Here is a 21,740-nt window from a genome sequence, read left to right on the forward strand (position 1 = left end):
TTTTTTTGAAGTCTCAATGGCTGTCTGTCTCCAGCACACCTATACACAGTGAATGGAATGGCAGTCTGCTCCTTTCAGAGTCCCTTTAGGGAGGCTGCTCTTGGGATTGCAGGGGTTCCCAGTGGTTGGACCCCCAACCCCAGGCTCTTACACATAATCCTGTGGCTAGAGGATATGTGTCTTATGATGGTACACTTTATTGTTCTGTCTAAACTTGGTTCTTCCTCTCTCCAATAACATACTAAGAATACAGGCTTATGTCAACTGGAAATTTAGGTATATGGTGTTTCTCTGTGAGTGACATTAGATGTAAATTGAGATTAGTAGAAGTCTAATATTTTTGTTTTTATATTTTTCTAACTGTAATGTCTTCCTCTGTATTTCTGGTTGTAGTTTATATAGTCTTAGGCTGCGTTCACACTACGTATATTTCAGTCAGTATTGCAACCAAAACCAGGAGTGGATTAAAAACACAGAAAGGATCTGTCCACACAATGGTGAAATTGAGTGGATGGCCGCCATATAACAGTAAATAACTGCCATTATTTCAATATAACAGCCGTTGTTCTAAAATAACAGCAAATATTTGCCATTATATGGCGGCCATCCACTCAATTTCAATGTTGTGTGAACAGATCCTTTCTGTGTTTTCAATCCACTCCTGGTTTTGGTTGCAATACTGACTGAAATATACATATACTGACTGAAATATACGTAGTGTGAACGCAGCCTTATTCTGTATTACCTCTCCTTCCCTCAGTGAATGTACTGCAGATCCTGCTACTAAAAGTCCCCTCACATCTCAGCCATCCTGGTGGGGAGGTACTGGAGGCCCAGGGTTATCTCCTCACTCTGAGAAAAATCTGGAGAATTTAACAGACACATCTAGAAGGTACAGAAACCTTAAATAACAGTCCTAACCCAATCTGGATTTTTTTCCATTAATAGCTATATAATGTTCAATTACAGTTATCCACCTACATCTTCCTAATACTTTGTGAGGTCATCCTTGATTTACCTTTATAGTCTTTTGGAGCTATAATAATCGTTCATATTGGTTGTCACATAGATAGTTATGAAACAAGTACGGTAACTTAGAAATGGGCGAATATAATACTAAATAACTTAACACCACAGGGCAAATTAATGTTATTTGAGGGTGTTTTGTTTTTTTTTTAAATATGATTGGACATTCTGAACTTTTATAGTACACATATAGTTAATGTCATCTCCTTATACATCTCTTCACATTCAGGAAGAATGAAAAGTTTTCTGGCACACACTCCAGCGTCCAGATCCAAGACACCGATCATCAGTCCTCTGTAAGTTCACAACTGTGATAACGCAAGTCTGCACATGTCTACATGTCTGTACACATATGCATTGTCCATTTACTACAATTCCATAATATCTGTTAGCACGGAATATAGAAAAAGATGACCCTCAACATTGTGTTCTGCAACTGGTTCCATTCTGTAGTTAGGCTAGATTTACAATTCCACTGGTGTTCCATTCTGTAGTTAGGCTAGCTTTACATTTCCACCGGGGTTCTGTCTGCTGTCCTCTGACAGTAGTACCATTTGTTTTTGTTGCATGCAGTAATTTTTTTTTTGTACACCTGCAAAAAAAGCAGACACCAGACGGGAACCCGACAGACCCAACTGAAGTTCATGGGATCATTTGGGTGTTCACTGAATCAGTCAGTGTCTGTTATTGAACGGACCTTCTAGTCCCATTCTGCTACATTGAAGCCGGCAGCGGGGAAAATGTCTGAATCTTTGTGGTACTGTAATGACAGAGCCGCACGGCTGCTACATTACATTGTGGCAAAGATTCAAACACTTTTCCCTCTTCCAGCATCATATTGATACATGGAAACAGACGGAAAAGATTAAAGATGAGCGAGCCTCGAGTATGCTCGAGTCCATCCGAACCCGATCATTTGGCATTTGATTAGCGGTGACTGCTGAACTTGGATAAAGCTCTAAGGTTGTCTGAAAAATATGGATACAGCCAATGACTATATCCATGTTTTCTACATAGCGTTAGGGCTTCATCCAACTTCAGCAGCCACCGCTAATCAAATGTCGAACGATCGGGTTCGGATAGACTCGAGCATGCTCGAGGTTCGCTCATCTCTAGTAAAGGGCTTCCGCATCTGTAGGTATTTCACGGAACGTGGGAATAAGCCCTAACCCTAACAGTGCTCTCACTGCTGTTATCCAGCCCCTAAGAGTCCCCTCCATGGTGCACCGCTATTTCTTATTCCCTCCATTTCAGGGGGCAGGACCAAAGCAGGGTTCTTTGCCAGTACATCACACAGTTCCTTCCTCCCTTACTTCTCTAGCCAATCACACTAGAGCACAGCACAACACACCAGATACTCCTCTCCGCTTTGCCATACTTTTGTGCTGATTGAGAGAACTGAACAAGCTGGCAAAGAAAAAGTTACCCTAAACACTGAACAGGCTAGCAGTGTGCTGGGCTGAAGATTTACACATTACACAATACTATAGATGGCATGTGGGGCAGTAGGAGTTGCTGTTGTACTAGTTTTTTTGCAAGATGCTAGGTGGCTTGGTGCAGGTGTAATTTGCCATAACCGATCACACCTTCTCCACATACAGCCACACCCTTGGTGAGTTTAGCACAGACCTGCCAAAATGTTGTTATTTTTGCCAGGTCTGCACTAGGCACAGCCATGCCATATTCACCCCACTGCCCCATAATTTGTGATTCGGCTAAATTCTGCTATAGAAGATATAGAACCTACATATCTCTTCTCCTGCCCGAGTTCCTGCCTCATCCAGTGACTATTATTTGCTTTCTATACATCCCCTTTCCTTCATTACTTATTATATGAATAGACTCAGACTGAGAATTTGGAACAAGACAAGGATTCCTTGAACCAGAAGATTACTGAGCTCCTGGATCATCTTGTACGGGCACAAAGCACAATTTGTGCTCTGGAAAAACTTAATGTAAGATTTTTCTCCTTATTTTTAGTTTCAGGACTATATGAAAGATGACTTGTGATCAGTCCCAAAAATTTGCCTTTACACCCATTTTGCAAGTTCCCACTGCAATTCAGTGAAAAGTACAGGTAGTCAACCAAATAGTAAAACTCCTATAACTTGTGAACCAGGGGTTTGGCAAGAGATTAAAAATGCAGTTGGAATCAGGGCACCAGAAGTTACAAGTAATATAAAAAAAACTTTTTTTTTTTTTTTTTTTGGACTGACCTCAGGTTCTCTTTTAAGAGGTTGTCCAGGGAGCATCGAAGGTCCTACCTGTTGTATTCACCAACACTCCATTTTCTCCCACTGGCCATCTTGCAAGTATACCGAGATGAGAGGAAGGCGGGTGCATGTCAGCTTTGCGTGCAGGCAAAAGCACACCTGTACGCAATGTCTGTGTGGCTTTGCCTGTACGCTATGCTCCTGACATGTACCCGACACCCTCATCTCGAGATGGCCAATGGGAGAAAGTAGAGCTCCAGGGAATTCAACAGGTAGAACCTTTTCTGCTCCCCAGATAACCCTTTTAGATTAGAGATCATTATTGACAGTGAAATATGTAGCAACCAGTAATAAAGCATATACAGTAACATTCCACCATACAGTATTTCTTGGTTGGCTGTTGCACATTCCCATATAGCCGGGTTCGGACAAAACCTACTTTTGTCGCAAAACTGAATCCACTAGGGTAATGTCATGTTCTTCTATGGTTTCTATGGTGCGCCATACTCTTTAGAGTGTGTTTTAACGTACAGGATTCTCAGCAGATTTGATGGTGCAGATATCAATGTAACTAAATAACTGAGCACAGCATCAAGTCTGCGCCATCAATTCTGCTGCGTATCCTGTACGTGTGAACGTACCCTTAAAGGGAATCTGTCAGCACCTGGGGCTTACTTGAGGTGCTTAAAGTGTGCTGTAGCTGGCAGTCCCCTATTGAGCATGTTGTTTGTGCATAATCCACTCCATGAACAAATTATCTTGTGTCTCCTACTGTAATGAAGAGTCAAAGAGGAGTTGTGCCTCAGCCTTTGTGCCGCACTCTGGCACACCTCACCACTCCTTTCTCATCCCTCTTCTTCATGAATAATTAATAATGCTTGGCTTCCTGCTCACTCAGCTGTCAGCCAGTATCTGCCAACAGAAGAGTGATCTGCAGTGAGATATAGTTGAGCCTCCTAGACTGTGTAGGAACTGTGATCTAGGGGTAAATCACCTTTCTAGAGACCAGCACTAGCTTGTTTTCTTTGGTTCGATTCCCCTGATGGAAACAAAAATATATATAAAAGTGCAAAGAATTCCCAATGAGGACCAAATTAGTTTAGTTATTTTTTAATACAGAAAAGAATACAGAAGAGAAAAAGAAATAAATAATTATATTTTTATTTTTTCTCCTCATTGTATGAAAACAAATGAATTTAAAAACTAAATTTAGACCTGATTGGGAATAGTTTGCACTTTGAAAATAATACAAATGATGAGAAAAATAACTCTTTCGTTTCTATCAAGGAATTTGAATCAAAGAAAACAAACTCGTGCCAGTCTCTAGACAGGTTATTTAACCCTACACAGGTTCAACTATATCTGATTGCAGTTATTGACTGACAGCATGAGTGAGCAGGAGGCCGGGCTGCATTGATTATTCATGAAGAAGAGGGAGGATGAAGCAGTGGTGAGGAGTGATAGAGTGTGGCAAAAATCCTGTTTGACTCTTCACTACAGAAGGGGGCGGCACGGACAAATTACCAAAAGGTGCCATGCTGACAAGCGGACTGAAAGCTACAGCACACTGTCAGCACCTCAGCTAGGGCCTAGGCACTTACAGATTCCCTTTAAGGCACAGTTCACCTATATACAGTAATCAGGCATAGTTTCCCTTGCGTTGGATCAAAAAACACTGCATGCCATATACTTGTTTGGCAAGTTGATAGGTCAGATGCTGTGGTCTCATCTGAGATGGTTTTAATTGCCAGCCATATGTAAACCACAGAGAATAACCACTGCATATTACTATGCCGATCACTGCAGAGCAGAAAGTAATGTCTGGGAAGGGGTTTTTACTTTGCCCATGTAACATGCAAAAGTTTGGTTATTGTCAGTGATATTAACCTATAATATACAGAGTTCCTAGTACACTTGTAGCAAAGGGAGTGAAACAATATCCATCCCTAGTATGGTAAAGACCTTGGGCATTTCATATATCTTACATAACAGATTATGTCACCATTTATTAAACCAAGTGTTAACATATTTTATATACATCTGTTAAATCGGGTGATCGTTGCATTATAGGTGTCCTCCCTTCTCCGTCATTTACCTGCCGATATGTTGGAATCCATGAAAGACTCCCGCCAAGGTCCTGGCACTCAGACAGAAGGTGTCTCTTTACAAACTAGTTCTGTAGACGTCCGTAGTAGTGATCTACAATGCAACAGAGAGGACGGCAAAGAAGAGGGGAACCCTGCCCCACGCCTGACTGCTTTTACTCCATGGAGTCCCAGGAGGCAAAGGTCATTCCCTGCTCTTCATACCCTGTACACCTCCACTGAAAGCGAGTGCAGCTTAGAAGACACGCCACCTACTTGTAAACTGCTGTCTCCACGTTTTCCTAACCTTGGAGAAAGCTTTTCAGATGACCATAAAGATGATGGAAACTCCGATGTAAGAGAATGCATTTTCATTAGATCAAGGCGTTGCGCGTTGGGTGTAGAGTGCAGAATCACTAGTAGGTGGCTAGCGGAATCTTAGAGAGATGCTATACTGTAACAAGGGGAGCAGTTAGTTTGCTAAACTAGCTTTAGGAAAGTATTTGGGGTAGAACTGTATATTTACCTATTCAGGGTAGTATATACATTGTATATAGAAACAGGGCTGGGACCATCTGTATTTCTGTTTAAAAAGGGAGTCTGCCATCACATTCAACAACTGAATGCCTGACATGCCTATGTAATCCATGACTAAAAAATTATACTTAAAATCACTAAATTGGCTATACACATTAGATTAAAGCTTACTTGTGAATAATTAAAAATTTTAACGCGTCCCTAAGAGATGTCAAAAGTTTTTATCGGTCAATGTGAGTGATTGATCAAAAGAACGAGCAGGGAGATGACCGCCCTGCTGCATGCTCCTCTCCCTGTTCTTTGTATCTATGATACCTGAGTGGCCCCATAGCCTTGCATTGGGAGTCCACACCAGTCACATGGCACAAAGCTGAAAGTGAATTTGCATAGCATGTACTTCTGGTTCTTTTTCCTGCACTTTCAGACTCTGACCGCTCTAAAAGTTTGACATATTAAAACATTTTTTTATGACAGGTACACTCTAAAGTCAGCTGAATCTGTAGATTTTGCCAGGATTGGTCAATATTCCAATGGGTATGGTGGCCTCCTGACATCATAATCGAGAAACTATCTGAAATGTGTGATCAGAATTAGTCACACTTTTAGGGTAGCTTTACACGTACCGGATCCGCAGCGGATTTCATGCTGCGAGTTTGCAGCAAAATCCGCTGCGGATCCTGTACTGTGAAGCTGAATGGGTCCCATACATGCAGTGGATCTGCTGCGTGTATGGGACCCAGCCCCTTTAGCCCCCACCCCCCTGAGGATACATTACCTGCTCGGCGTCGCGGCTGAGACGCTCCCGGCTCCCCATCAGCCAATCAGTGCTGCCGTGCACTGATTGGCTAATAGGGTGGAGCCGCACACAGCCATGGCGCCGAGCAGGTAATGTATGCTCGGGGCTGCGGGTGGGCGGCCGGTGGGTTAAAGGGGCGGGGTCCCATACATGCAGTGGATCCGCTGCATGTATGGGACCCATTCAGCTTCACAGTACAGGATCCGCAGCGGATCCGGTACGTGTGAAGCTACCCTAAAGTAGTACTCTGTAGAAATGTTTTTCTTTCAAATCAACTAGTGTCATAAAATTATATAAATTTATAATTTACTTCTATTTAAAAATCTTTAGTCTTCCAGTACTTATCAGCTGCTGTATGTCCTTGCAAGAAGTGGTGTGTTCTTTACAGTCTGACACAGTGCTCTCTGCTGCCACCTCTGTCCATGTCAGAAACTGTCCAGAGCAGGAGAGGTTTTCCATAGGAATTTGCTGCTGCTCTGCAATTAAATTACATTTATTAGTTAAAGTAAATTACAAATCTGTAAAACCTTCTAACACCAGTTAATTTAAATCGCTTATATTAATACATTTGTGGGGAGTGTGGTTGGTGATACCGCATACAGCGGATGGGCAGGAGGGGAAGTGAACAGTAATATTCTATTACTCTCTGGTGTAAAAGAAAATAAAAAAAAGTTTGGATGCTTTGAAAAAAAAATAAAAAATAAACTTCCACCAGGAGGAACCTACAATTCCCCAACACCATCTTTCCTCACCATTAAAAGCTATAGAAACATTATTGTAGTACTATGCACAATGCCAACCAGGCATAGGCTATTCTGAAATAATTTTAATGAAAAGAGTTAGCTTTTAATTTTGTAAAACACTTGTTCTTGTTCTTCGCTATTTATTAGAATCTGTTTTGTACCAACAGAACTGTGACACCAAGACCGAACACAAACTACCTGGGGCTTTAAAGCCTTCGCCTCCTCTTCCAAGTCTTCTTCCTACTCATCGCATCCCACAACAAAACCATCATGTCAGTAGTTCTGAGAGCTCCGGAGAGGACACGCTCATCAACTGGCTTGACATGAGGTCTCAGGATCCTACACTAGACTACATGTCTGCCCAGAAGATACTGGATACACTTTTGGGACTGAGCACACCTTCGGATAGATTTGCCATTCCCAGGTCTCAAAATTTAGTAGACTTTTCCTCACAGATTGAAGAACATATGATGAGAGGTGAAATTCAACTTTCAAACAATACCAAAGGAAATCTTCCAACAAACGAGTCAAAAAATATTCCATATACTGCCTCAAACCAGAATGAGCTACACACCTACACAGAGAGAAGTTCTAAAGTGGACAATTTCATCTGCAGCCATTATAATCCTTTGTACAATCCAAATGACGACCCAAGCCGGAAACTGCAGTCAACTGAATTCATAACACCTCTGCTTCCATCCAAAAGATCTTCATTTTCAGGAAACTTTGCAGATTCTGGTCCTCTGAAACCTGTAGGAGAGGTTGGGTTTCGGCCTTTGGGGAAAAATGAAGGTACAGCCCATCATAAATCAATACCACCAAGTTCTTTGTCCATACGCGACCATTCCACAGACCCCCCTAGCCAGTGTATTCCATTTGTACTAAGGAGTCCATCAGGAAGTGAATCTATTATGGGAACCTGGGAAGGTCAGCATCATGGTCAGGATAGTGGAAAGGAAAGGAAGACTAAGAAAGAAAGAACAGTCACTTTCCACACAATGATCAATGATGGCCAACCAAAACACGGTCAGGTAACAGTGAGATCAAAGTTCATGCCCAACAGGTTTGAAGATCATGGTCAAGGAGACTCATCTTTGGATTCAACCTTGCTTTAAGAAGTGTGTATATTTCTGCCCTAATATGTTGCGCTTTTATGGAGCTACTTGAGAGACCTGTATTATGGGCAATGACTGGGTTAGGTATACTATTCGCAACGCATGCTACGAGCACTGTGCAATAGGACAGCTATATGTTATTCTGAAATAGTTCAGTAATTGTATCAAATGTTGCATTGATTGAAAAATATTGTAAAAAAACACCATTTGGGATTATTTAAAAAAAAAAAAAAAATGTAAATATTTGTGTAGTGGCCCCAATCAGACTCTGTTCACACTAGGGCCGCAGCCTCCATTATTAACAGAGATAATAAATCCTGGCAGATCCCAGTTACATCAAATGGATCTATCAGGTTTCAGTTTTTATAGGAAATAGCAGCCCATCCGACTACACTATTCTATATACTAAAGAAAGAAACTGGATTCCTTCAGCTCATATAAAATATTCCAGTTTTATTGTAGCAAATTCTTAAAACAGCCAACGCGTTTCGAGCCTGCCTGGCTCTTAATCATGGCATGGGTCACCAAAGAACAGAAGGACTCTCTAGGACAATATATACTATCAGTTCATGAAAAAGTGATGCAGTAGTGGGAACAAAGTCTTAGGCTGGTGTCATATTAGCATAATACAGACGTATATTGTCTGGTAACCCGGATTGACAGCTGTCACTTCAGATCATCAGATCCATAGTCAGGCCAGTACTTGTGACCATAATACGGATACTAAAATCCACCTGTATTATGTTGACATGAACCCTACAATACAGTAGGCTTGTGTCTGTAAATAGCAAAAGGTATAATAGAAGCTCTTTGTATATACATTTTATAGGTAATATAATAAATTCATGTGAAAAAAAAAAATGTTTGATGTCAGAATGTCTGGACCAGCCCTGACTTAGTGCTTCATAACTGTGCATTTTGATGCTCCAGCAGTGCACGGCTCTGTTCACATTATATGGTCAGAGACTACATTCAGAGTACATCAGAAATGCTCCTGACATGCCCATGGACTTGCCAGACATATGCCAAAAGTGTCCCTCTAGTGGTATACACTCACCATATCTGGTGCTGTCAGCTATGCTATTCATTCAAATTCATCCTGAAAAAATTAAGATCACGGGGATGATATTTGCTATGAAATTAAAGGTGGGTGGCAGGTGAGAACACATCAACGTGTGGGCTTTAAAAGGAGAAATATCCAAACGCAGGGAAAATTCTATAGCATAGTGGGTAAAAAGCAAAGCAGAAATCCTTCTGTAAATAATAGGGAATTGCTGTATATTTTATGTATGTTATTTGTTACCAGTCTGTTTATATTCTGATATATATTAACTCCTTGTTAGAGGAAACATTAAATGTGCTTTATGGCAACTGAAATGAAATGGAATCAATGGACAGACATGTTAGACCATTGCAGGAAATGGAGTATGGTGCCCCCCAGGCAAAGACAGTGGAGATGCGGACAGAACCTTCTCTTTATGTATAGTGTTATTATTTTACATTCTCTATGCCTTGTACAGTATGAAAAAGCTGTAACATTCTAATGATAATAAAGAGACTTAAATCTACACAGTAAAGATTTTTTTTTAAAAAAGTATATAAAAATCTAATTTAAATAATTTCTGGTTGTCCCTTCCCTTATGGAAATGATTCTATATTGTTTTCAGGCACTGAGAACATTTAAAACGCTTTCAGTTCTATGAGTGTTTATGCTTGAGAAGGCCGTCTATATCTTATGGGCCGAAACACCTTGCAAATAAACATACTATTGGAATAGTACAAGTGTGTGGCACTTTGCTTATTGCCGTCTTCACGGGCTATTAGCTGTTTATCTACCGATCACGAACTGTGCCTATTAAATAGCACAACTCAATCAGGTTACTGTATCTTACACATACCCTGGTCGGCATATTTATTACCAATGATAATACACCAGGTAGTGCTCTCTGCTTTGTTTTACTAGCTATAATATCGGTAACATTCTTCTATCGTAATTAATAATAGACATACATCGTGACATGAAAGAAGGTAAGTGTCTTGTATACAGGAGGGTCTGGGGTCCCCTCAGTTTCTTATTTATATCGGAACTGTCAAACCTCATCTTACTCCTAATGATGTACCCTAGGGCTATGTTGACATCCTTTTTTTGGCCATTTTGCCTAAGAATGTATTACATACTAAACAGTCAGAGTGAGATACCAGACTTTTCTGAGCAATATGAGCATACTGAAAGCAGAACTGCTTTTTTTTCAGCAGCTTAGTTCCACTGAAGTGAACGGAATCAACTTGTAATACTGCACACATCCTGAGGAGAGGTGTGGCGCTGTTTTGGAAGAAACTGCTATGTTTGCCTAATCCTGGATAAGCTTTTTAACTACATTGAAACAAACTACAATTTGACCACTATATATCAGAACAGACAATGAAACCTATGTTAAAAAAAGGTACAAAGAAACATAAATGGGCATACACCAAATTTAGAATCTGTATTAACATGAAATGTGCCAAAATATATATTCACATATATACATAGGTTCAGTCAAAAAACTGGAGGAACACAATAACCCTTCCCTTACCAACCTCAAAAATAGGCACTTTAACATGTAAAATGATTAAAGGTGAAGACTATAATCAAAGCCATAAATGTGAACTAAGGAGGTGACAACTCCAACATACTGATCAACTGGAAAATAAAACCGAAGAGAGTGGAAAGTGCTTTAAAAGCAATTATAAGAAATGAATGGGGTTTTCCAATCTTGCAACATAACCTGTATCCAAATAATAAAGGGATACCTCCGGGATAGATGGGGGTCTGACCTCTGCAGGTACATTGCTTTGGGTTTTTTAATTGAATGGATCAGCGACAAAGCGGGGATACCAGTGGCACAGTCCTCTTTTTTTTTTTGAACCGGCGGCTGGTTACCGTGCACTACGCCGGTCTATTGCTGAGCACCAGCAGGGCACGAAGCACTGGAGGCCCCCCCCCCCAGTGTGGCGATCCGCCCTCCCCTCTGCGTCAGAGGCCCGCCCGCAGTGCTCCCTGTCTGTGTTTGGGCAGCGGTTTAAAAAAGAACCGCGCCACCAGCATCCTTGCACCGGTGCCAATTCGTTACGTAAAAAACCCAAAGCAATGTACATGATTCATTTTAAAACATTTTTTTCGTGGAGTACTATTTGGGGTAACATTTTTTTGCTAATAAAAATATAAAAAAGAAAGAAATAACACTTAACAATAAGTATGATTGAACAATAAGTAAGATAAACTATGAATATATCAGTATTCCTAAACCAAATACAGAATTATTGCATATATATATATATCACATAACATATCAAACAAAACAGGAAAAAGGTGATTCAACACATGTCCATGGCCACCACCATTCAGTGAAATTCTTTGTCATTTGCCATTTTTTGCCACAGATTGGCAGATGCTTTGGCAGATGCTTTGTCTACATTACATTATAAGCATACAATACTGGCCCAAATTTATCAACCTGTCTGAGATAAACATGTGTCTGATCTGACAGATAAATATAAAATGTCAAAACTGCAAAAGGGGAGTAAAAGGTGCAATCTCATGAACAACATATAAATGCAATATAGCCATATAGCCATTTACCTCTATAAACCAGAACATACAGCAGCTCTCACTGAAGATGGTACAGACCACCCATCATAGCACACAGTATGTAATACTACTCTTGCCCTGCAGTGCCACCCACTTGTCCAGCAAAGACCACCAGTGATTTGTAATCACAGTGCCAGTCCCAAAGACCACCAGTGATTTGTAATGCCAGTGCCACTTTAAGATGCCTAAAATTTAAGTGTTGAAAAAATTCTGATGCTCCAAAAAGGGGGCCTCTTTCTAGACCGATTCTTCTACACAACTTGTGAACAATTTTGCACTTTAAGTATTCCTCCAACAAAACTGGCAAAAATTAAAGAAAGTCAGTGTAATTTACAGTTCTTTATCATATTCTTTCTTTCTTTACCAAGGCCTTGTATTCAAAGAGAAGCAACAGAACGGACAGCCGCAAGGAAATCAATGCCCCTGGAATCTAGCAGCAAACTGTATAGACCTTTGTTTATGGTGGTTTACTTTTCCTATGTAGTTCAGTCTGTCCATTACAGTACTGTAACCTGATGACTGACCGTGAAGAAGTTGCTTGAAATAATATCTTATCTGGCTTTCCAACTGCTGCAAAACCCTCACCATGTCCTCATAATCATACCTACAATAGTTGTGAGAGTGATAGGTTGGGGATCATGGCCTTAAAGGGGTTACCCAGGCTTACAAAAACGTGGCTGCTTTCTTCCAGAAACATCAACATCACAGTTTGGCAGCTCAGTTCCAATAAAGTGAATGGAGCTGAATTGTAATACCACACACAACCAGAGGACAGAGGTGGCGCTGTTTATGCAAGAAAGTAGCTGTGTTTTTTCTAATCCTGGATAACCCCTTTAATATACATTTCAGTGTTATAGAACATTGCAACACGGCAGACAACAGAAGATGAAATCCTAGCCATGCACATTAAAAACATTGCATAAAACAAAAACTAACAAGTTTTTGGAACAAGAAGCCCACGTTATAGTAGGAACTCAAACTAGCAGAAAAAAACTGAGAGCACTCCTGAGTGGCAGCTACCGAGGCCAAGGCTTCCCTCCAGAATATTATCTACTGGGCAGGTTTGTGAGGATCTTGTCCTGTCCGATCATCACTTCTGACCAAGATGCTTTGCCTTTCTTTTGCTCCACCAAGTTGATCTCTCTGCCCGGACTCTCAGGCTTTACATCCTTGAGCGCAGTTTTCAGAAATAGGACTGTCGGCTGTTCTTCAGATGTTACCGGCTGTCCTCGCTTGTTGCACATATCAATTGTTAGTGAAGGGCTGTCCAGTGCCATTGTTCTAGTAAGGAGGTCAAGTGGGAATCGGCAGTTGCGGCTGCTGTATGCATGTATTAGGGTGCAGAGTGCCCTGCTGCGGGTACTCGCCAAGTGGCGATAAAAAACACAAGCTTGGAGGCAGGTCAGTTGTTGCACCAATCGGAAAAGCCGTACCCAGTTATTTTCTAAGTGCGCTTTATTTATACCAAGGGCTAAACAGACATGCGCGGATTGCCGGATCTCACTGGGGAGCTGCAGACCTCTCTGTATTGTATCCAGATTACCTGAAAGGTAGAAAGGGGGAACAAATGATCAATAATACCACTAACATAGTGGCCTAGAAACAATGTGGTCAAGTCCTTATGCCAACTTCATGCAATTTGATGCCGTTCTTATTACCAAAAAATCAGGACTAAACAGCTCTGACACGTCTGAGGGGTCCAAGCGTTTAGACCCTGACGAATTAGTAGCGCTTCTTTCCCCGCTCTTTGTCGATGAGACTTAGATTATGTGTCAGTCAAGGTCACGTGACGAGCTGGGAAAGAACATGCTATTTTGTAGCGCAACAAGACTGATTTTAGCCATTGAGTGACCGCTACAAGATTGCATAAACCTCAATGTATTGCTTTTTCCGGCAGCTTTAGCTTTATAGTTATAATCAATTCTGTGGCACCACAAAGCATACAGCTGTGAGGAGTGTGGGGCTGTGGTGTAGCTCAGTGTTCCCCCATAAAGTGGTTATGTGCCAGGCGGGTCCCAGGTGGTAGTGTAGGCCATTGTGAGGACATGTGTGGTGCGCAGGAACCGAGGCCTCCGGTGTGCACAGCCTGTAGTGTCCAACTACGGCGGAGGCTGAGCAGCTGCCAGTGTGTACAGGCTGTGGGCCGGGCATTGAGCTGCTGTGCTAAGTCTGTATGGTGGTGGTGTGCATGCTCCGGGCTGTGCAGGGGGTGAGCGCCACACACAGGGCTGCTTGGTGTAAGGGCTCAATCATCCAGGGACATAATAGCTGCATGTCACCAGTGTATTGCTTTAGTGGCCCTGGCAAGTCCCAATGCCCTGGCTTCATGGCTCCTGAAGGGCAGCAGTCTGTGTCCTGTTGGAAACTGGTCACAATGGACCTCAGTTGTTGTAGAAGAGGATACACACTATACACAGAAATATACAGTATTAGAAGAAGCATCCCAGCTTTACTGCAATTAACCAACTCAGCAGTTTAGCACACCCAAATGGGTGTGGCATGCAAAATGGGCGTGGCTTATAAAAGGGGCATGGTGTACTAATCGTTATCGAGGTTACATGTTCAATTAATCGTTATGTCGATTATGGCCATAATCGCCCAGAACTAACTGACAACCACTACCTGTGAGCCCTGTAGGGATGATATCATGCTCTTCCATCGGCGCCCTCCACTGTGCCTGTATATGCCTATGGAGGACGCCAAGGAAGGAGCACAGTCACATGCTCTGCCACCTCATGGAGGAGGGTTGCTATTCAGCATACAGAGCAGGTTGGCACAGAATGGAGGAGGGGTGTCTGTGCTTCAGGTAACATAGGGGGTGACTGTCAGTAAGTACAATAACACTTACTGTGTAAAGACCCGTAGTGTGAACGAGCCCTTAGGTGACTAACCCCTTTAACTGAAGTCTGTAGCTACTGCTGACCATGAATATCTTCGTAATCAGGGCTGACAGTCAGCCAACCAAGGGCTACTCAGAAAATGTCACACAGTCATTATGTCAAACAAGATGGTGACATTATTTCCTAAGCAGTCACGGGGCAGCTGCCTCAAGAGCTATATTATTATCATTATTATTAGCCATAGGCTGAATGCATGTTTTTCAGGACTCCCTAGGGCTGCATCCAACTTTGTCAGCCCTCAGTATTCAAATGCCAAGCAATCTGAGCATGTTCATCTCTATTAGGGTAGCCTTGAGTATATAATAGCCACCTGCTGTGGTCACATAGAGGCTCTGCTGAACTTCAGACAACCAATAACTCTTACCCAAGTTATACAGAAGTAGAAGAGACTGAAATTCAGCTTGTCTGGGAAACTCTCCGCCACCTTTGTAACAATCCATCAGCTCTGCAAAGCATTCTCGCACCTGTGTTGAGTGCAGGACTTCATCGTAGTCTGCTAATGGCAGGTCCCTCACCAAATAGGGGGCACAAAGCAAAAACCCAAGGCTTCCTTCTAGAACGTAAGCCCCTTCCTGTCCCCTAATTTTCTGCACGATCAGGTCCTGTCTAACAGCACGTAAGCGGTCAAACACAAAAGAGTAAGCTTTAGCCAAACACGACAAATCCTTATGGCTGACACTTGACCAAACTTCCATCAAGAGATACTGAACAGTTTTTGCTAGGGTTGCTGGTGTTCGTAAGTCTACAGGACGGGACAGGTCTTTTCCAGCCGCAGGGCGTCTATACTCCTTGACAGTCTTCTGGGGATCTGCAATAGGATGACCTCTACGCCCCTTATATGTCCACTGAACTGTCTGTATTTCAAACTGGTGTAGACGTTTTTGGCTTTCCCGTTCCTGTGTCTCTCTTTCCGGGCACATATCATGGCATACACCAACTAGAGGAGAGGTGTCCATGATTCCTCACTGCAGGTAACAATGGTCTAAAAAGGGAATAAAAAAATAATACATTTGAAACTATATAAGGAGCAAGTATAGGAAGGGTAAGTATATCTAATGCTATCCTGTTGAAAAGGAGGGGGTATGTGGCCATTGAATTATAGTTTTTAGCAAAGTGAAAACTATGTGATCAGCCAGCCAATAAGTATTTGCTTGTTGGATCACTGGCCCTATTACACAGTGTGTTAGGGTGCGTTTACACATAAAGATTTATCTGACAGATTTTGGAAGCCAAAACCAGGAATGGATTTGAAAAGAGGATAGATCCCAGTCTTTCCTTTATGACCTGATCCCTGTTTTTAGTCTGTTCCTGGTTTTGGCTTTAAAGATCTGTCAGATAAATCTGTCTGTGTAAACGCACCATAATGCTAAGTTTACACGGAGCGATAATTGGCCCGATTGTATGATTAACGATTTCGAAGTAACGTTTTTTTTTTATAACGACCAGCATTTAGACGGTACGATATACCGTACGGAAAAATCGTTTTGCGATCGCGCGCCCGCAGCCCGGCCCACCCCCCGCTCAATCGCAGCCCCCTGCGCCGCCCCGATGGCCACCCCCGCAGCTCCGATCGCCCCCCCCCTGTCGCTACGATCCCCACCCCATCCCCGCCGCTCCGATTGCCCCCCCGCTGTCGCTACGATCCCCACCCCATCCCCGCCGCTCCGATTGCCCCCCATCCCCCCCCCGCCGCTCTGATCGCCCCCGCCACGAGCATACGTTACCTGCTCCACGTAGCAGGTCTTCGAAATCCCCGGTTCCCCTCTTCAGCGCATTGATTGGCCGAAGAGATGAGCCGGGAATTTCAAACGGCTCCTCTTCAGCCAATCAGTGCTGCCGTGCATTGATTGGCTGAAGAGGGGAGCCGGGAATTTCAAACGGCTCCTCTTCAGCCAATCAGTGCTGAAGAGGAGCACTGATTGGCTGAAGAAGAGCCGTTTGAAATTTCCAGCTCCCCTCTTCAGCCAATCAATGCACTGAAGAGGGGAGTCGGGGATTTCGAAGACCTGCAACGCGGAGCAGGTAACGTATGCTCGTGGCCGGGGCGGCGGGGGCGATCGGAGCGGCGGGGGGGCGATCGGGGGGGGGGGGGGGCGATCGGGGGGGGGGGGCGATCGGAGCGGCGGGGGGGGGGGGGGGGCGATCGAGCCGGCGCAGGGGGCTGCGAGCGGGGGGCTGGGCAGCCGGACTATCGCGCGACGACTGTTTACACGGAACGTAAGGGTCCTATTACACCAACAGATTATCTGACAGATTTAAAGCCAAAACCAGGAATGGATTTAAAAAAAGGGAGAAATCTCAGTCTTTCCTTTATGACCTGTTCTCTGTTTATAGTCCATTCCTGGCTTTGTCAGATACCTGGGCCCTAGGGTTTATTTATATGTGAAAATAGGAAATCAAGCAGCAGACCTTAGTGTAGCAGTCAGGACCAGCATGTCCTGTTATTGGTGACCCCAAGGGAGCACAGGTACCTGTTTGTGATCACAATGTGGAAATGTGCCCAAGACGGCAGTAAGGATGCAGGTAGAAGCACTGGGTTCAGCCCATTTCTGCTTGAATAACAATTTCAATGTTATCCAATCCAATGACATCTGTTGTACACTGTTGCTTCAGGAAATATAGAAATGAATTTACTTATATGCTGCTCTTATACAGATGTCTGCCCATGAAATCAATGGGAACCATATTGATCCAAGCAGAGATACGTTGGTTTTGACATTTTCCCATACATATCTGTATCCGGAGGCACATGTCATGGTGCGGACCCCACCTCAGGCTCACAATGGTGTCATGGCTTCCTCTGACCTATGTGATGGCTTCTAATAGGATCAGTTGGAGTTCTGTCCACATTTTCACCTTTTTGATCTATGGAGTGATTGAGTCAAGTATCAGAATCGCCAAATGTGACCACCACCCCATGCTTCCCGCTTAGATCTACAAGGCTGAGGCTACAGGCAAACGTTATGGTGGTGGTCTATGTAATGGTGATGTGAGAAGAGATCATGTGATGGGAGAAGAGGAAAAAAGAGATCTGTGGGGTCTGCTGGCAGTCAGAAGCCCCCCGGCCCGCTGGAAGGACCACAATGCCATGCGACCACTGCAGCCTGTTCAATCTTCACTGATGCTGCGTTAACACGGAACGATTATCGTGCGAATTTGCACGATAACAATCGAATTCGAACGATAATTGTACGTGTAAACGCAGTGAAAGATCAAACAACAAGTGAGAAATCATTCATTTTGATCTTTGAACATGTTCTTAAATTGTCGTTTGTAAAAAAAATTCGCAGATCGTTTTACTTATGTGCGAGATAGGCTTAAGTGATCGCAAAGTGATTTTTTCCATACGATATATCGTTCCATCTAAACGCTGATCGTTATAAAAAAAAAAAATTGTTTAAAATGCTTAAAAATCGTTAATCGTACGTTCGGGCGAATTATCGCTCCGTGTAAACGCAGCATTATTCTCACTACTCTATTATGCTCACTACTGTCTCTAAGTATTTATCAGAGGTGCGAGAACAGTAACAGCTGTGATCACACGGAGGGGACATGCGGGATAAACCTCATATCTAATGTTGCGTTTACACGGAACGATAATTCACCCGATCGTACGATTAACGATTTCGAAGTAACGATTTTTTTATAGCGATCAGCGATTAGACGGAACGATATATTGTACGGAAAAATCGTTTTGCGATCGCTTAAACCTATTTAGCACATAAGTAAAATTGGTGAACGACTGTTTACACGGAACGATCTGCGAATTTTTTGCGAACGACGATTAAGGAACATGTTCAAAGATCAAAATGAACGATTTCTCGCTCATTGTTTGATCATTCGCTGCGTTTACACGATAATCGCTCTGTGTATACGCATATATACCTTATATCAAAATAACTGATGCCCAATGGAGAAGCACATGGAGGGGTAAAGTTCACACGTTGTACCCTATGTAAATCAATAAGTGAACAGAACACCTGCAGTGTATACACTAGGTGTGAACATAGCCTTATACAGATATTCCTGCTATGGCACAGACAGCTATGGAGTTTATAGATGCTGCCATATAAGCTGGAAGTAATGGCCAGGACAAGCAGGGACACCTCCCCCCACACCTCTCCCAGCATGCCCTGATAGCCAGCTGGAGAGCACTGCTGCGGTACCGCACCACTATTGTTTATTAGGACACAAGTATAACATGTGACCGTGGCCACAATGGCGGCGCCCCGATATAACAATGGGGGATAGAGACTGACCTCTATAATCAATGAGAAGCCTGAGGAGAACAAGAAGACGCCCCCTAACTCACAGCGCCCCTCAGCGCCGCTCCTATACCCCACCACTCAGCACTAACTCCCACAATGCACTTCGCTGTCGCTGTGTATTCCCGGCATGCCTCTCGCTCACCCATGTAGCGCGGTCCCAGCATGCCTCACGGCCGTCACTCCGCTCTGTAACACAAGGCAATAACTGTTGAAGAGACGTCCAATAAACTATCCCTGCGCCGTCTCAGTCTATCAGTGTAGGCTGGCGGCTGATACTCTTACGCAATCATTTTACGCTCAGTTTACGTAAAATTGTTGACATATGAGGCTGTACACGTGTCCTGCCACTAGATGGCGCTGTCCTATATGTCAAGTATTGTAGTAATCACTCCACTCCATTTTTCAATGCAAAAATCTCTAGAATGGAGTTGCCTGCAGTATCTACCCACAGGGATTGCCTCAGCAGCACAGGTCTCCCTCTTCCTGAACAGATGATAACCACAGCAGGACTGGCTTTGTATCATGTCCTGCAAGTCCCCATACTAAATCACTAGTGACCTAGGTGGGAGAAGGGGGCAGTGGCAATAAGCACTGTTATGGTGACCCCGGGTGCTTGTTTGGGGCAGTGGCGTCGCTAGGCACAATCTTCAGCCCCGAATGATTTCAGCCTAGCCCCGAAAGTTTTTCTGCTCCCGCCACCTCCCTACTGCCTGCACCAAAATGACAGCAGCCGCTGTGATCCCTGGCCTGGCCTCACTATGTATTGCCCGCTCCATGTACCTCCCAGACGCTGTTATAGTGACGTCACCCGTCACTTGTTCACTGGATGCCGGCGCCACACTCCTGCCCCGCACACTGTTTACACTGATGTTCAAATTCTTAGCAGCCCGCGCGGGTCAAGCATTGCTTGTTCCTGATTGGATGGGGCAAACAGAAGCGGAAGTGTCGCTCTGTTGTTGCCTAGGGCCCGGAGAGGAGCCTGATGAGAGAGTGCTGATGGCGGGGAAACGATATGACAGACGGGAGAAGAGATGAAGAACAAGAAGAGAGGTAATGCCGGCTACCAAGAGGGAGGGAGGGAGAGGACTGAGGCAGTGTCGGACTGGGCCACCGGAGGATCCTCTGGTGGGCCCCCAGTCCAGCACCTGCAGACTCACACAGGCACACTGAATGTGACAGTCCCGGGCCCCCTGCTGCAGACATTGTCACAGCGGCACAGGCAGTATATGCCCCCTCGCAGGACCCGATGGTTCAGTCCTTTCCCCTGAACAGTAAGTCGGCACTTGCAGGATTGAGGCCCCTCCCCCAGCCCAGATCTGAGTCCCTGATCTTTACCTGTCTGCTGCATGGCTTCTCATGACTTGGGCCTGGGAGAGGAGCTTTAACCCTGCGAGTGCCGACTGGGAAAGGGAGCAGTACACTGAAGAGTCGCGTTGTGTGAGTGAGGGGAGGGGGGAGCGCTTTCTCCTCCTGTCACTGTCAGGCCTGCAGGAGGAGAAGAAGATAAGATAACCCTCCAGCTGCACACAGTGGCGGCCTTTGGCACCAAGCACCCCAAGCGATCGCTTGGGGCCCCAACATCCAAGGGGGCCCCCACGTCCTGCTCTTGTGTTCAAGACCGCTGGACAGGTCCGCTGCCCCGCTCGCTGCTGCCATCTGAACTGTAACTATGAGCACTCGTAATGAGCGCTCATAGTTACATGCAGCAGCACTGACAGGGCGGGAGACATTGGCTCCCTTCCTGTCAGTCACTCTTGTGGCCGCAGGAAGGGTTTTCCCTGCGGTCACAAGTGGCAGCTTTGTCCTTGTTGTGCCGGCGCTCCAGTAACATCACTGGAGCATCAGCGCCAGGACAAGGGGAGTGCGGCCTCTTGTGATCGCAGGGAAAACCCTTCCTGCAGCCACAAGAGTGAAGAGAAGAGGAGACGCCCTGACCCAGGTGAGTATAAGTGTTTGTTTTATTGTGTTATATACTATATGGGAGGGGGAGCACACAGGGGCCTGTGTAACTGGGGGAGCGCACAGCGGGGGTCTATATAAATGGGGGAGCACACAGGGGGGGCTATATAACAGGGGAAGCACACAGGGGGGCTATAAACTACTGGGGCTTCACAGAGGGGTCTATATACTACTGGGGGCAGCACACGGGGGTTCTATATACTACTTGGGGCAGCAGAATGGGGTCTATATACAACTTGGAGAGCACAAGGAGGTCTATATCCAAGTGGGGGAGCACACAGGGGGGCTATATACTACTGGGGGAGCACACAGGGGTCTATATACTACTGGTGGGGCACACAGGGGGTCTACATACTACTGGGGGAACATACAGGGGGTCTATATACTACTTGTGAGGCACACGGGTGGTCTATATATAACTGGGGGAGCACACAGGGGTCTGTATACTACTGGGACAGCACACAATGG

At 44.3% G+C, this 21,740-nt stretch overlaps 1 protein-coding gene across 5 annotated transcripts in view; it reads right to left on the reverse strand.

The window, feature by feature from the left end:
- Positions 1-10,975: 10,975 nt before the first annotated feature.
- The window catches only part of SAC3D1 (SAC3 domain containing 1), a 43,385-nt gene continuing 32,620 nt past the window's right edge, over positions 10,976-21,740 (reverse strand). Inside the window, exons 1-4 of one of the 5 annotated variants that reach the window (XM_069965507.1) lie at positions 19,305-19,414; positions 17,517-17,910; positions 15,410-16,027; positions 10,976-13,688 (exon numbers count right to left, since the gene is read on the reverse strand). In XM_069965507.1, the coding sequence (XP_069821608.1) occupies positions 13,192-13,688; positions 15,410-16,001 (1,089 nt within the window). In that variant the 5' untranslated portion in view covers positions 16,002-16,027; positions 17,517-17,910; positions 19,305-19,414 and the 3' untranslated portion in view covers positions 10,976-13,191. Of the gene's footprint in view, positions 13,689-15,409; positions 16,028-17,454; positions 17,911-19,304; positions 19,415-19,455; positions 19,539-21,740 lie in introns of those variants that run through there. The other 4 variants (XM_069965510.1, XM_069965511.1, XM_069965508.1 and 1 more) reach the window with 4 other exon arrangements.

The sequence above is a fragment of the Dendropsophus ebraccatus genome, chromosome 4 (assembly GCF_027789765.1).
Source record: "Dendropsophus ebraccatus isolate aDenEbr1 chromosome 4, aDenEbr1.pat, whole genome shotgun sequence".
Classification (NCBI taxonomy): domain Eukaryota; kingdom Metazoa; phylum Chordata; class Amphibia; order Anura; family Hylidae; genus Dendropsophus; species Dendropsophus ebraccatus.